This window comes from Crinia signifera, chromosome 4 (assembly GCF_055691185.1).
Source record: "Crinia signifera chromosome 4, ASM5569118v1, whole genome shotgun sequence".
Lineage (NCBI taxonomy): Eukaryota > Metazoa > Chordata > Amphibia > Anura > Myobatrachidae > Crinia > Crinia signifera.
Window position 1 is genome coordinate 335,751,501 of NC_139220.1, and position 11,540 is coordinate 335,763,040.

An 11,540-nucleotide genomic window follows, 5' to 3' on the forward strand; every position below is an offset into this window, starting at 1 on the left:
TGGGTCAAGGTTCAGTATACGTACCATCATTATTTCCGTATATGATCTCGCACCTTGCGATGCGCGTTTCAGGACAAGGTGCGAGGTAGACGGACGCCTGCACAGATCAGCCAGAACCGTCCATGCTTCTGTCTGTAAACGTCAACAAAGAGTTTAAAATAAAAGTTGCGTCGGCAGGACAGTCGGCAATATAAACAATTATACATAACAGGAGATGTGATAGTCCTTTATTCCCAGCAGCGATTATAGGCGACGGCCTTATTTGTGCTTTCTACAATGGTGCCGCCCATTCTGCTGCTTCTTCCTACGTGCGGGGGCTTTAGGGGCGGTCTCGGGGGGCGGGGCCTGCGCCTGTTCGCTGGGCACTTGGCCATAGCGCGTCTTGGGGTTGTTCTGGGCAGATTTGTAGATCAGATGGAAGAGAAACGCATTGTTGTACCTTGGATACGGGAAGATAACGTCACACCATCAGATCTATGGCCTTAATACCAATATACCTTTTATCTCTTATTATATATCATCTGTAATTATTCTGATTTACGATTTGGGCGGCGTTAGAGGGTTCGCCCACCAGTAAATCTTCACTGCTTAGCGAGCCATTTGATTCAGGCCCTTACGAAGGACTTATCTGTCCTCACTGACCCTAAGTCCTGGAAGGCATGATGACGGAGCCGCGGCACGGCATTGGGACGCGGTGATCATTGCGTTATGCACGGACGCGGCTACTCACCACGGCATGCAGTTATCAGTGGCGGCGATTCTCAAGGGTGAGCGAAATGGGTTCAGTACAGGAGCGCTGAGCGTCCCACCCGTTGCTGTGGTAACCACCTGTGCATCCACCTCACAGCTGTACTGAGAGCAGTCCGAAAAGTAGGCCGGGACCCTGAGCGCCTGAAATACAACAGCCAGGTATGTAACGTCTTTCACCCTGTCTGTGTCACCCTGCAGGGGGAGGGGCAGGCTCACAGCTCCCTTCTGTCTGTGTCACCCTGCAGGGGGAGGGGCAGGCTCATAGCTCCCTTCTGTCTGTGTCACCCTGCAGGGGGAGGGGCGGGCCCATAGCTCCCTTCTGTCTGTGTCACCCTGCAGGGGAGGGGCGGGCTCATAGCTCCCTTCTGTCTGTGTCACCCTGCAGGGGGAGGGGCGGGCTCATAGATCCCTTCTGTCTGTGTCACCCTGCAGGGGGAGGGGCGGGCTCATAGATCCCTTCTGTCTGTACCCTGCAGGGGGAGGGGCAGGCTCACAGCTCCCTTCTGTCTGTCACCCTGCAGGGGGAGGGGGAGGCTCATAGCTTCCTTCTGTCTGTGTCACCCTGCAGGGGGAGGGGCGGGCTCATAGATCCCTTCTGTCTGTACCCTGCAGGGGGAGGGGCAGGCTCACAGCTCCCTTCTGTCTGTGTCACCTAGCAGGGGGAGGGGCAGGCTCACAGCTTCCTTCTGTCTGTGTCACCCTGCAGGGGGAGGGGCAGGCTCACAGCTTCCTTCTGTCTGTGTCACCCTGCAGGGGGGGAGGGGCGGGCTCATAGCTCCCTTCTGTCTGTGTCACCCTGCAGGGGGAGGGGCAGGCTCATGGCTCCCTTCTGTCTGTGTCACCCTGCAGGGGGAGGGGCAGGCTCATAGCTCCCTACTGTCTGTGTCACCCTACAGGGGGAGGGGCAGGCTCATAGCTCCCTTCTGTCTGTGTCACCCTGCAGGGGGAGGGGCGGGCTCATAGCTCCCTTCTGTCTGTGTCACGCTGCAGGGGGAGGGGTGGGCTCATAGCTGCCTTCTGTCTGTGTCACCCTGCAGGGGGAGGGGCGGGCTCATTGCTCCCTTCTGTCTGTGTCACCCTGCAGGGGAAGGGGCGGGCACACAGCTCCCTTCTGTCTGTGTCACCCTGCAAGGGGAGGGGGGGGGGGGGTCAGGCCCATAGCTCCCTTCTGTTTGTGTCACCCTGCAAGGGGAGGGGCGGGCTCACAGTTCCCTTCTGTCTGTGTCACCCTGCAGGGGGATGGGCAGGCTCATAGCTCCCTTCTGTTTGTCACCCTGCAGGGGGAGGGGCCAGTCTCATAGCTCCCTTCTGTCTGTGTCACCCTTCAGGGGGAGGGGCGGGCTCATAGCTCCCTTCTGTCTGTGTCACGCTGCAGGGGGAGGGGCGGGCTCATAGCTCCCTTCTGTCTGTATAACCCTGCAGGGGGAGGGGAGGGCTCATAGCTCCCTCCTGTCTGTATAACCCTGCAGGGGGAGGGGCAGGCTCATAGCTCCCTCCTGTCTGTGTTACCCTGCAGGGGGAGGGGCGGGCTCACAACTCCCTTCTGTTTGTGTCACCCTGCAGGGGGAGGGACAGGCTCACAGCTCCCTTCTGTTTGTGTCACCCTGCAGGGGGAGGGGCAGGCTCACAGCTCCCTTCTGTCTGTGTCACCCTGCAGGGGGAGGGGCAGGCTCATAGCTCCCTTCTGTCTGTGTCACCCTGCAGGGGGAGGGGCAGGCTCACAGCTCCCTTCTGTCTGTGTCTCGCTCTGCAGGGGGAGGGGCAGGCTCATAGCTCCCTTCTGTCTGTGTCACCCTGCAGGGGGAGGGGCGGGCTCACAGCTCCCTTCTGTCTGTGTCACCCTGCAAGGGGAGCTCACAGCTCCCTTCTGTCTGTCACCCTGCAGGGGGAGGGACGGGCTCATAGCTCCCTTCTGTCTGTGTCACCCTGCAGGGGGAGGGGCAGGCTTATAGCTCCCTTCTGTTTGTCACCCTGCAGGAGGAGGGGCCAGTCTCATAGCTCCCTTCTGTCTGTGTCACCCTGCAGGGGGAGGTGCAGGCTCATAGCTCCCTCCTGTCTGTATAACCCTGCAGGGGGAGGGGCGGGCTCATAGCTCCCTCCTGTCTGTGTTACCCTGCAGGGGGAGGGGCGGGCTCACAGCTCCCTTCTGTCTGTGTCACCCTGCAGGGGGAGGGGCGGGCTCATAGCTCCCTTTTGTCTGTGTCACCCTGCAAGGGGAGGGGGGGGGGTCAGGCCCATAGCTCCCTTCTGTTTGTGTCACCCTGCAAGGGGAGGGGCGGGCTCATAGCTCCCTTCTGTCTGTGTCACCCTGCAGGGGGAGGGGCGAGCTCATAGCTCCCTCCTGTCTGTATAACCCTGCAGGGGGAGGGGCGGGCTCATAGCTCCCTTCTGTCTGTGTCACCCTGCAGGGGGAGGGGCGGGCTCATAGCTCCCTCCTGTCTGTATAACCCTGCAGGGGGAGGGGCGGGCTCATAGCTCCCTTCTGTCTGTGTCACCCTGCAGGGGGAGGGGCAGGCTCACAGCTCCATTCTGTCTGTGTCACCCCGCTGATATGTGACAGGGGACAATGGCTATATTATGTCACATACCTGCAGACGTGGTAGTGTACTCAGCCAGGAATCATTTAATCCAAACCCAGAGTTGAATCCTACAGAAGAGGTGGTTATTAGTATGTGGTATATAGCATTATATATCCCACAGTCCCTGTATACGGATCCCTTATATGCTGTACATACAATGCTGGGGATACAAGAGAACATTCTACCATTTCTACAAGGAAGAGACCCCTAATCCCGCCCCCAGAATATCTGCCACGGTACACACCAATCACAAGGTCCGGCTTGGCCGCTTGGAGGCTGTGATAGGGCCGGACGTGGACTTTGACATGTACTCCGCGCACTCCTTTCCCGTTAGTAAGCGTGTCATCGGAGCAGACCACCTCGGACTCCTGCGGGAAGGGGAGGGAGGGACATTATAGGGTGATAACCCTATCTAACCCCTTTATTGATCGCCCGATCAGCTCACCTTCTGGTGTATGATGAAGCTTCTCTCGTCCTCCTCCGCTGGGAGGTCTGTACCCACAAAGACCAGCTCAAACACCACGTTGGGCATCAACACCGCCAGCTCCTGCCGGAAAGATGTCATACATTATCAATGATCGCCACATAAGTAGGGTGAGCGAAGACGCAGGTCCGTGTTACTGCTGGTGAATTCACCATCATCGCTTCATGGGGTCTGCAGGATTATCCGCCCTTACAGTAAAGAACCCTGCCGCTACTGGTATTGATTGTGCATGAATGTACATTTGGAGGGATCCCTCATTAACCTGTGATCGGGCTAATTAGCGGTGATCTTTGCCTCTTCTGTAGACCTAGGGCGTTGGGGTATATATATATATATATATATATATGTTGCTTAGCAGCAGGTCTGAATCAGGCTGTATATTTCCGCGGAGAATCAGAATGGGCCTTTTAAAACTCCTTGCGGATCATACATGATGCTCCATCCAATCAGCTCCTGTCGTGTGTGAGAAACAAGACAGTTGGGTGCTGATTGGCTGAAGCACCATTTAGCATACGCAGTGAGTTTTAAACAGCTAAAACTCATTGATAAATGGTCCCCACATGGGTGGAAAGGACCTGGCTCAAGTTCTTCATCCGTACTAGTCTAATGTCACTATTCCTGCGCCCTCTCCCGGTAACATTATAAGGGCGTGATTGGGCTGTAGCTATGTAATCCATGAGCCAGAACATTTTCCTCTATCCCAAGCTTGGCCATCAGAGAAGAAGACCACAACGTACCCAGAATAGGAGGATGCATGTGTACTCCCGTCCAGCTTCCAGAATGTGGATCTTCAATGACTGCTTCTTTAGGATATTCAGCTCAGGAACTAAGTGGCAAAGGAAGAGTCAGTGTTACTAAACGTAGCAGATTATTTTGCACAACCCATTCCACAAGTCCCCACGCACGATGGCGCCCATTGGCCTGTTTCATTTGCAGGGCAATGGTCCTGGGTCGAGAGCAGTTTCCCTTCCACCTAAGAACTCACAGTGCTGAGGAACCATTGTGGAGATGATGTGATAGATGGTCAGAGGATAGGTGAGAAGAGCGGCTACGGGATTGTCTAAATCCAGGCCCCTCCAGTCATAGTACTCCTTCCAGGTCACTAGTATACAACAGGAGACAATGATGGAGGAGAGATGGGGCTTGGGAGACCGGAGAGGCAGAGAAGGCCTAGAATAGGTAGGTCACCTCCGCTGAGCCACTTACCCAATGAGTTCTTGAGCTTATCCTTAGGCTTCTGATTTAGAAGAATCTCTGTGTCTTTCAGTAGGGGCTGAGATTGTTCTCTTCCACCTGTAACATATACGCCTTTGTCATCCATAGCAGCCAGAGAAGGACATGGGACTGGTTCCAACACGGGTTAAGTAAGTTTCTCACCATCTAGGTCCCATGCTGGTTTCCTCCACTGCAGGAAGCTGGTGTAGTGATGGACGCTCTCCACCGTCCAATATCCTCTGGTGAGAGCCCGAGAACTTAGGAACTTCTCCTTGTCAAATGAGCGACTTGTCACCTCTATGAGGAGAAGACCATGGACAACATAAGGACAGAACGCCAGAGAGGAAGCGATGGGACAGAGAGCAGGGACGTGGAAAATCAGGAGAGAAGAAGAAGCTGGAATGAGGAAGAAGATAGGACATAAGTCAACGGATGTACTGTAGATGAAGGGATGAGGAGACGGACAGATGGAGAACAGAGAGAAGAAAATACCAGAATGAATGAAAGATGAAAATGGAAAAGGGAAGTGAGGAAGTGGATCATAAATAAAAGGATGAGAGGGGAAGACATTGGATAGTTAATGTGATATCCAATGGAGAGCATTAGGCAGAAGAAGGTTGGGGGTAGGGAGGCCAATCCTGGGGCATTTTTTCAATCCCGGGACTCGGGATTGAAAAATGCTCAATCCCGGGAATCCCGGGATTGGCCTCCCTAATAAAAAAAACAAAAAATGACCCGCCCCCCCAAATATCAATATTAATGCCCTCTTACTTCGCCCCGCCTGCCCGCCCGCCACTCTTCCCCATCCCCCTGCCCTGCGCTGTCACTTACAGAGGTAGTGGTGACAGGCAGCAGCAGGAGCGATGTTCCTCCATCCATCCAGCGGCGGAGCGGGCGGGCGGCTGAGCGATTGTGTGCTTGTGCTGAATTTAGTGCACTGACAGGCATGGCGGCGGACGGGCTGCGCAGCGTGGCATGATGTCAGGGGTCACGCTGCGCAGCCTGGGCGCCGTCATGCCTGTCATCACAGAGCACCTGCACACAGCGGAGAGCGGACCAATCGGAGCAGACAGCCGGGCAGCATCTGAGCCATTCTAAAGTGCTCAGCGCTGCCCGGCTTTGAAAAAATAGTACATTTAGCACTGGGATACTAATCCCGAAATCCCGGGATTGAAACCTTTAATCCCGGGATTCAAATCCTGACGATTTTAGGCCTAAATCCCGGGATCCCGCCGATCCCGATCCCAGGATTGGCCTCCCTAGTTGGGGGTGGCACGGGTTCCTAGCCCATAACAGGCCACATAAGCTCCAGGAATGTCACTGGTCGGAGCTCACCTTTGCTGAAACAAAATGGCAGTTCCGCCAGGGATTCCTCACTCTGAATAAACTGCGCCATCTTCTCACACCAGTACTCGTGGCTGATATCTGATGGACATTTCTTCCAGTCAAGCCGTTTACACTTCTCCGAGCAGTAGAGAACGGCGCGGCACTGATTGCTGAAAGATGTCATCACATACATAAGAGGTCTACATATGACTCCGGATTGCAGAGGAAGGAACAAGGGTTATAAGGGAAGGATATGCTGGGGTTATATACAGAGTGACTTTATATAGTGTGACTCCAGATTATAGGGACAGTTTTGTACAATGCTGGGTATGTATATATATGGAGTGACTCCAGATTATACGAACATAGTCATACAGTGCTCAATTTATATATAGAGTGACTCCAGATTATACGGACATAGTCATACAGTACTCAATTTATATGCAGAGTCACTCCAGATTATACAGACAAGGTCATACAGTACTGAGTTTATATACATAATAACTCCAGATTATATGGACAGAGTCATATAGTACTAAATTTAGATACAGAGTGACTCCAGATTGTACGGACAGGGTCATACAGTACTAAGTTTATATATACAGAGTAACTCCAGATAGTACTGAGTTTATATATACAGAGTGACTCCAGATTGTACGGACAGGGTCATACAGTACTGAGTTTATATATACAGAGTGACTCCAGATTATATGGTCATACAGTACTGAGTTTATATACAGAGTGACTCCAGATTATATGCATAGGGTCATACAGTACTGAGTTTTTATATACAGATTGACTCCAGATTATACAGACAGGGTCATACAGTACTGAGTTTATATATACAGAGTGACTCCAGTTTGTACTGAGTATATATATACAGAGTGACTCCAGATTGTACAGACAGGATCAAAAAGTACTGAGTTTATATCTACAGAGTGACTCCAGATTGTACAGACAGGGTCATACAGTACTGAGTTTATATATACAGAGTGACTCCAGATTGTACAGACTGGATCATACAGTACTGAGTTTATATATACAGAGTGACTCCAGATTGTACAGACTGGATCATACAGTACTGAGTTTAGATACAGAGTGACTCCAGATTATACGGACAGGGTTATATACAAACATGATATTTTATGTTAATGGATGTAAAGCAAATGACACCATATACCTGCAACACCTTGTACTGTCCCATTCCTGTACTCTCCCCCCTGCCCGTCCGCTCTAATACCACTCGCCTTACCAAGGGGTGAGTGGGGCCTCGAACGTCCTTTTCTTACACACGTGGCAGTTCTGCGTCATCTTCACAGCCAAGTTGAATCTTGCATTGGTCGGCCAATTTGTGCTCAGATCTTCTTTAACTTGGATGCCCAAGTAAGGGAGGAGTTTGCCGAGTAAGCTGAGAGGGGGGTCAAAGGGAGAATATGAGAGGACGACAACGCTGACATACGTAGCGAAGACGAAATACTCGCGGTTATGCTGATTCATTCATTCAGGAGTAATGGAGTATTTCCCAATACGAATCCACACAAATTTTGTAGATCTGAACCAAACCAAAACCCAGTCCTGATATGTTCCCGGCGGTTCGGAATTCAGATTTTAAATTCAAATTTCGGGCTTTGGACACAAATGTAGCTGTTTTTATGGATGTTCATAGATTTCTTTTAAACAATGATTATTGTTTTTTAAAACGATTTTTAAACTGGACCAAAATTTGTATCGGAACCAAAACACAGCCCCACCGCCCACCCCGCTATGACCTCACCCAGGACAAAGACCAGGCTTGCATACTCACTAGCGCTCCAGGGGCTCTGACACCGCCACGTGTATGGGCCGCCGGGCCGGGCCACTGTCCATTGGTCTAAGCATGCACTGACAGAGCAGATGATAAGCTCGGATTCCCGGCATCAGACGCTCCCTCTGGCTGTCACCCCTGCCGGCCATCAGGAAATCGAAGCCCATCACCGTGCCGGTATTATCCACCACTACCAGCAGGTACTGAATCCGGCACAGGTCGTCTGCGGGGTAATAAATGGATAACGTCAATCCAGGTGCTACCAGGACACCACCAGCTGTATACCAGAATGTATATACTATACGGACGCCAATGGGCAATGCTGTGTTTTCTGCCAAACACTGTAACATTATTTGGTATGGAGATACAGTAGCAATTACACACTGTATATGCTGTGTATCATTTTAATCGGCAGAAGCTGCTTGTGTGTCCTATTCGCAATCTGTTGTGAATAATAAGGGGAACATGTTTATTCCTGATTACACCCACCTGGCTCCTGGGTTCCGCCACCGGACTTTCTATCAGGAAGTCCGTCCAGGTCCACGAGACTGACGTATTTCTCCAGGTCACTGAGGCGCAGGATGTCCTCACCGTAGAAGTCCTCTCCGTGCTGCAGATCAGGGTTCCTGGGCTGGAGGCTGATGTTGTGATTGCGCAGGACATGGAGGGACCAGCAGCACACGTCACGGGGCAGCGCCTTCAGCTTTTGCACCTGCTTGTGGTTCATCACGTTCCCGTCCATCAGGCCGAAACAGTCAATCAGGTAACGCTGGTACCAGCAGAACAGCAGCTCTGAGTACTCCACCATGGGGTCACGGTAGCCAGAAACAAACTCCATCATTGGCCTTGGAAGAAGAGGAAGGGGGGGGGGGGGGCGGGTGTTCCGTCAAAGCTACAAATTAGCTGTGTATATTTTACAATGGATCTCTCTATATATATTATTATTATTATTATAATTTTATTTATAAGGCGCCGCAAGTGTTTCGCAGCGCCGTACAAAGGAACAATACAGGGAGACAAAACTTGGCATAACATAAATAACAAAAATACAGTACAAATAAAGAGCGCCACAGTTCAATACACATTACAGCTTAAATGTAAGTAGTGAGGACCCAATCAACATACAACTAGAGGCTAGAAGCCAATGATGGAGATGAGTATGAAGATGGTCACTGAGTGTTGGAGTATAGGACAGCTGTGAGTGACATGTGAAGAGAAGTGGGCTGTGACAACAGGAGGGAAGAGGGCCCTGCTCGGAGGAGCTTACAATCTAGTACGAAGGGGAGACAGACAGATTACAAGAGGTGCAAGCGAGTGGGTGGTGGTTAGATACCAGGATGTAAGCAGGCAGAGACGGCCAGCGTGTGTGTCAGGGGATGGAAGACAAGCCTCAGAACTAAGTTATGCAGTGGAAGGGTACGCTTTGATGAATAGGTGAGTTTTCAGTGCCCGTTTGAAGCTTTGCAAGGTCGGGGAGAGTCTGATGGAGCGAGGGAGTGCGTTCCACTGAACGGGTGCAGCACGGGCAAAGTCCTGTATTCTAGCATGGGAAGCAGTGATCAGGGTGGAGGAGAGACGACAGTCGTCAGCCGACCGTAGAGGGCGGGAGGGTGTATGAATGGAGATGAGGTTAGAGATGGCCAGTATATGGCTTAATACTCCTCACCTCTATAAGGTGAAGTACCGCCAGCAACCACTACAGCCACTTGACATACTAAGATGTCATAACAGAAAGTGAAAGCAATTTTGGCACACAAACTGATCCAATTCAAACTTGCTGGAAATGGTTCCTGATTCAGGTCCGCATGATAAGCAGTGGTCGTTCGCTGCTCAGTGAGCAGATAAATGCCGCCCGCCACCCACAAATCTCCTCGGAAGCATGCGAAAGTATGGGGGGAAAAAAAATCATACGTTGGTCGAGACCATGGAATGATTTTTCCCCGTTCGCAAATAAAAGTCTGTTTATATGGGGCCGGATATGACGTCTGAGAACAGGGCCGGATATGACGTCATGTGACATCACCCGCTAACTCCGTGCAGCCTCCGCCACTCCTGTGTTCTCATCCGGGCGCCCAGCGGTTTTCTGGGAGCACCCACTATATTTGTGGGCACCCCCAGGAAACGCTGGGCGTCCCCATGCGCCATTCCCCTGTCCGCCCACTGCCCGGCCCCGATGTCCGCATACGCCTGTGATAGTCGCCGAGGAGCTGCACATTCCCCAAACCATCGGAACGGGGCCGAATTTGCTTAAATGCGATTGAACGTGAATCAGCCCCATGGAGAGAGGGAGCTGTGGCAGGAGGTAGGGGCAGATAGGGACTGGGGGTGGGGCAGGGAGTTTGTGAGCTAAAAACTATCACAGCTCAAAGTGAAAGTAAAAACTGTCACAGCTCACAGTGAGGCAGATGTATGAAGATGTATGAAGCCTGGAGAAGAGATAAACTGGAGATAAAGTAGAAGGAGATAACGCACCAGCCAATCAGCTGTGTTTAAAATATGACCGTTGGGTGTTGATTGGCTGGTGCGTTATCTCCTTCCAATTTATCTCCAGTTTATCTCTTCGCCAGGCTTAATACATCTGCCCCAGTGAGAGAACATTGCAGAAGCCGCCTAGTACACGAATGAATGGGAAAGTCTGGTGTTTAATGACCGACGAGGGCCCGCAAGCCTGAAGCCTTCTATACGCTGTAGGTTGCGTCGGAGGAGCGCACCCCACAAATTACAGGGCTGTAGGGGGGGGGGGTGATTACTGGGATTGTATACCCATGGGGGTGTAGCCAGTAGGGCGTTTATACGAGGGTGGCATACAGGTCCCTCCCTGGTATGGATGCCAGCAAGCCTGTACCCGCCTGGCTCTGTAATAATGTCTCTATACTACCCTATACCCGTCTACCCCATCACTGCCTGGAGTCGGCGTATACTCATGACCATTCTACAGAGCGGTGCGACCATTATAAGCACATATAGTAAGCGTATAAGCAGTACATACTCAGTGTCACTGTACAATGCAGCGTCTGTCCAACGGTGGTCTCACGGCAGATGGGCAGTTGGTATCAGGTTGCTGTATTCCAAGGACTTCATGCCATCCCCTGAGAAATATCCCCTCCCCCTCCATCCCCAATATATACCGGCTACATGATGACATTTATCAGCGATGCCTCCTAACAGGTCATGTTTTCAAGATTTTCTAGCTGGTGCCTTTTTTTGAGACCGTCACACCTGGAAAGGTCCCATTGGTAAGCATACACGGTCAGGGGATCTGGGGAGTGCTGTGTGTGGCCCCTGACTGGTGATACATCTGCCCCCCTGCAGCGCAGCATAGATTGGCCTCACCCCTACTGCCGGCGGCAGTTGGCAGTTGGGGTCTGGCTGTAGCTGGGTT

At 51.9% G+C, this 11,540-nt stretch overlaps 1 protein-coding gene across 2 annotated transcripts; it reads right to left on the bottom strand.

Moving 5' to 3' along the window:
• Positions 1–211: 211 nt before the first annotated feature.
• ZMYND15 (zinc finger MYND-type containing 15) lies at positions 212–11,527 on the bottom strand. 2 transcript variants are annotated; one of them, XM_083185799.1, is made up of 14 exons: positions 11,148–11,525; positions 8,648–9,003; positions 8,159–8,381; positions 7,607–7,762; positions 6,364–6,524; positions 5,191–5,325; positions 5,020–5,106; positions 4,799–4,915; positions 4,551–4,639; positions 3,775–3,876; positions 3,574–3,697; positions 3,339–3,397; positions 731–891; positions 212–439 (listed from the first exon to the last, which is right to left on the bottom strand). In XM_083185799.1, exons 2-14 carry the CDS (start codon positions 8,997–8,999, stop codon positions 259–261), a joined length of 1,947 nt encoding a protein of 648 aa, XP_083041925.1. In that variant the 5' UTR covers positions 9,000–9,003; positions 11,148–11,525; the 3' UTR covers positions 212–258. The 2 variants fall into 2 exon arrangements, with proteins under 2 accessions (XP_083041925.1, XP_083041926.1); XM_083185800.1 differs by lacking the exon at positions 4,799–4,915 and having other exon boundaries at positions 11,148–11,527.
• Positions 11,528–11,540: the final 13 nt, after the last annotated feature.